The sequence below is a fragment of the Atta colombica genome, unplaced genomic scaffold, assembly GCF_001594045.1.
Source record: "Atta colombica isolate Treedump-2 unplaced genomic scaffold, Acol1.0 scaffold254, whole genome shotgun sequence".
Taxonomy (NCBI): Eukaryota; Metazoa; Arthropoda; class Insecta; order Hymenoptera; family Formicidae; genus Atta; species Atta colombica.
In genome coordinates this window covers 505693-510265 of record NW_017259353.1, presented here as the reverse complement: position 1 = coordinate 510265, position 4573 = coordinate 505693, and the positions used below count along the sequence as shown (strand labels likewise).

The window sequence follows — 4573 nt, the reverse complement described above, 5'->3', positions numbered from 1 at the left end:
GTGTGTGTGTGTGTGTGTGTGTGTGTGTGTGTGTGTGTGTGTTTAGTAACAATACAATCTATCGAAGCAGTTACCGTGATTTCTTGAGTTTTTTTAATGTCGCGTAGAATCTTCGATATCTTTATACAGTAAAATTTTTGAAAGCTTGTTTCCGTGGTTTCTGCAGAAATCAACGAAATAATATGATTTTCTGTTAGAAAGAGATGGAATAAAAAGAATCTCCTACATATCTAAATTGTTTATTCTGCGAAATGTAATGCGAATGTACCAGCGTGTTCATGTAGAAGTGATATACTAAAATGAGGGAATATTTTCGCTTACCTTGTCCGTGGTGTCCAGCACGATCCGCGGGATGTTTGCAAGCGCTGTGATTACCGCCGGATGTCCGGTGATGGCTGCATGATGAAGAGCAGTCGCCCCGGTGGAGTCAGTTGCCTCACCGTTTAACGATTCCACTGCATCCGCCAAGTACTCCACTACGGCGACGTTGCTGCCACGAGCGCCGCACATTAAAAGAGTGTGTTGTTTCTAAACAGAAAGAAAAAAATAATTTTTATGCTGTTATAAAAGAAGAACTTTCGCGAAGGCGAATTTGCGATTTTTACACCGTAATGTTGTCTCAATTCGCAAAGAAAAATATGGATCGTTGTTGCCTTCGTGTGTGTCCGTTCTCTTATAATTCAGTCTCTCATTTTCTTCGTATCGGCACGTGCGTGATAAAATGCTATATACGACGCGCCGAGAGGGCATGATGAAAGCGCTCGCCTATTATTTAAGACCGATGCCAATATCAATATTGACACATTATTGATTTCAACTCCGCCGCGGTTTCCCGGCGACTTATTTCACTTTTTTTCACAACCTCCGTGAGATTTCTGTTTCAATATTTCCTTTTTCTACAATATCCGCGATCAATAAACTCCAATTTAACATATGATTTAATCCTGCACAGCATGTTCTGCAAATTTTCGTTGGATAATATTTTTTGAAAATTATTTGAACTAAGTTTCCTCGTTATCTAAATAAAGTTTTCTTCACGCGATTATTTTCGAAATATTTCGCGCAAGTTTCGTATATGCTTAACAAATTTCGTAGAATCGCGACACTTACGAAGTGTCATTCCAAAATTTCATCTCAAGGGAAAGCTTGAATTTACTTTCATATGAAATGTTTAATGAAGCGATTGTCAAAGGACGATTACCTTGTTAACCGCGGATACATTTGCTCCAGCATTGATCAGCATCTTCACCGCATCTCGGTGACCGTGCTGGGCGGCCATATGCAAGGGTCGCATTCCATACTTGAAAGAGAAATGAACAGTCGGGAAATTAATGTCCGACGAAGAATTTCATCAAGTCGGTCGTCGTCTAGAGTAAATTCCGAAAGAAGTGTCGTTCCAAAAATGTATTAACATATAATGTGTAATAAAAGGAGCCATTTATCAGATCCTACGTTTACATTAATTTTCTATGTGGAAGCACTCAACGATATTAAATTTAAAGACTCTTTATTTTTGCGTGTAAAAGTTTTTCTTTTTTACGAGGAATGAATTTATATTTTATTTTATTGTCTCAATTTACAGTTATTTAGTGAACCCTATCGCTCCCTCTTTTTAACAGATTAATTAAAAAAAAAAAGAAAAAATATACCATACCTTATCTCTCGCTTCGATATCGCACTTGGCTTGTATTAACATTTCAATAATTTCTGTGTTTCCTCTAGATGCTGCCCAATGAATCGGAGCGCGACCATACTAAGAGAGATTTTAATAATAATATTAGAAGCGCTTAATGACACTAAATTAAAAATTCAAAAATAAAGTAGACGTTAAATTGAATAGCATTCTGTGTATTTTTCTTTGAAGTGTTTTTAATGACTTACATTATTTCTGGAATCTACGTCGACAGTCTCCTTAAGTACTTTACGAACAGTGTCCGCTTCGTTCTTTATCACAGCCTCGTGTAGAAGAAGATCATTTTTAAGAACTGACATAATGGAGAAAAAGGTGTAAAATAAATAATGTGTATTCATGTACATAATAATATTTATAAAATGTAATGCCTTTATATAATTGCATAATTAAAGTATAAGAATTATTTTGCAATATTATTGGATTGTCCGGAAAATTCCTGCCGCAAAAGATTTAAATTTAATAAATGAAATTAAAAATTTAAATCTTCTGCGTTTCAATTTTCCTTCAAAATCGGCATGAACTTTCCGGACAATCCAATATATCAATTTTTGAGATAAAATTATTATAAAATAATTTTATTTTAATCTTTATATAAAAAAAAATACATCAACTGACTTTTCCAGCTTAACGTTTTTTGATCTCTTTATAATGTTTTTTTTATGAAATACGTCAAACTACTTTTTCTATACCTATGTAATATAAATCTCTCTCTCTCTCTCTCTCTCTCTCTCTCTCTCTATTTTTTAACTTTTTTTATATTGGTTTTGTAAAATATATTGAATCGTATTTTTTATACAATATAGATGTATGTGGATTAATTTTTCAACTTTGTAATGGTTTTTGTGAAAGTATAGATCTTAAACGAGAAACGCGAAATAATACGGATTCAATTAATTCGTTTGTGCGCGTTGCGGTTTTTTATTTTAATTTTTGACAGTTACGTAGTAGCACTGCTGTTGTTACCTAGCGCACATTGTTTTTGTGGAAAATTTCGATTCGCACAGATATCGATCGTATATGCAATTGAAGTAAAATGAAGAAAAATGGGGATGAAATACGGGAGTGTGTATTGTGTCGTTAATTAGTTGAATGGTTGATTTCGCGAATGTCCGATGCAAATTAAATATCTTTTTATTTCCACGCGACTGCACGTCAATAGACTGTATAGTTTACAAAAGCAAAGCAGAAAAATGTGCAAACAATTTTATAATTACGCAAAAATATATTTATTAATTTCTCTCTTTCTTTCTTTTTCTCTTGCTTTTTTTTTTAAATAAACGGACCAAGCATGGCGGAGAAAAATACACACACGGCTTTCAAGAAATTATCTTTATCTTATCTGTGTACTTAAGAAAGTGATTAAAATGAAGTTCGTATAATATTATATATTACAATTATCATTTCTGCATTAAGGAGTTTATCAAACAATAAATATATAAATATATTTGTATATTTATTTCATTTATAATAAAGTCCTCTACTGTTTTGATGATATAATAAATTATTATATAGTATTGCATCGTAAAAACAAAAAATTTGTTTTATTTGAGGAAAGCGAAAATTGTGAAAGAATCAATTAATTAAAAGAAATTCAGTATTTTAAACATATGAGTGGTTTTTCCGGTTTTTCCGTAAATCTTGGGAAATGGAGAACGTGAATTTCATTTTTCACTTCTCATATATTCACATTTTTACTTAGGATTATCGAGACAGCTTTGCACGCTTCGTAACACATTTTATATGAGGCAAATGCGGTACTTTACTCACTTCTAGCAGTCTTTTGGTTCAGCACTTCATCCTCGATCGCTTCACTGAGATTCAGCGGTGGTGGTGGGGCCTTCGCCTTCGTTATTCTCAGCTCTTCTTTGTCCACCATCTTTCACTGCCGTTGTTCTGAGCCTAGCATTGTCATTGGTGCCGCGGCTTCTTAATCGTGTGACGTTAATACGCCTAAGTTGAAACTCTACTATTAATTATCAATGACCTAAAATGCCAAAAAGCTACGGTGAGTGACGAAATGTATCATAAAAATCATAGCTGAAATTAGAAGAAATTAGTTCAAAAGAGATCAAAGTCTTTACAGTGAATTGCTGAAGTGAGTTTCTAAATAAAAAAAAAAAAGGAAGTTAATGTAGTGATATATTCGGATTACGTAAATTTTGGAGGTATAATTGCATTGAGGAGAATAAAATATAATTAAAAATGTTGCTTGAAATATATATTTAAATGACATAAAATATTACATGGTAGATATATACTTAATGACGTTTGTTTTTTTCGATTTATTTAAAAGATAAATTAAAATACCAACATTTATATTCCGTTAGCTTATCAGTACTGTAGGTGTTAATTATGTCCATCAATTATCAAACATATTCTGAGCGCTTATTATGGAATTGGATACAGTCTATTAAAACTTGCATATATCTTGTGCAATTACAGTTTGTAGCCGTCGGAATATATAAATGACAAATTAATCACGAGCTTTCTCGTTCTACATTTCCATTTGTCGTATTTCGAATTTTCGTGTTTTATCACGGTGAAATCTGTTATTACAATTTACTATTCATGCGATTGTAATATATTTGGAAGTTTGGTTAGCAGAGTACAATATATATGTATAATTTATGAATGATAATTAATTCATTTGCGAATTCTAATTTTCGTAATTATATCAGAAATATTATTATACTAAATGTGAGAGATGTATTTACATACATTTTAATATTTCAAATTAGCCAGCATTACGATCAATTGTAATATGTTTCCGAATATATTAAGACATTTTATATTGCTTCTCAATAATGTAATTTGTATATTAATTAACATTAAAATTTAATACAAAAATATATTAAAGATTTAATATGAAAAAATGAGAAA

General features: G+C 31.9%; 1 protein-coding gene across 1 annotated transcript in view; it reads right to left on the bottom strand.

Moving 5' to 3' along the window:
- The window catches only part of LOC108689079 (ankyrin repeat and death domain-containing protein 1A-like), a 26416-nt gene that overhangs the window by 9114 nt on the left and 12729 nt on the right, over positions 1-4573 (bottom strand). The window contains exons 2-6 of the mRNA XM_018195683.1: positions 3461-3677; positions 1882-1985; positions 1655-1753; positions 1202-1300; positions 322-528 (exon numbers count right to left, since the gene is read on the bottom strand). Of these exons, the coding sequence (XP_018051172.1) occupies positions 322-528; positions 1202-1300; positions 1655-1753; positions 1882-1985; positions 3461-3569 (618 nt within the window). The 5' untranslated portion in view covers positions 3570-3677. The remainder of the gene's footprint in view (positions 1-321; positions 529-1201; positions 1301-1654; positions 1754-1881; positions 1986-3460; positions 3678-4573) is intronic.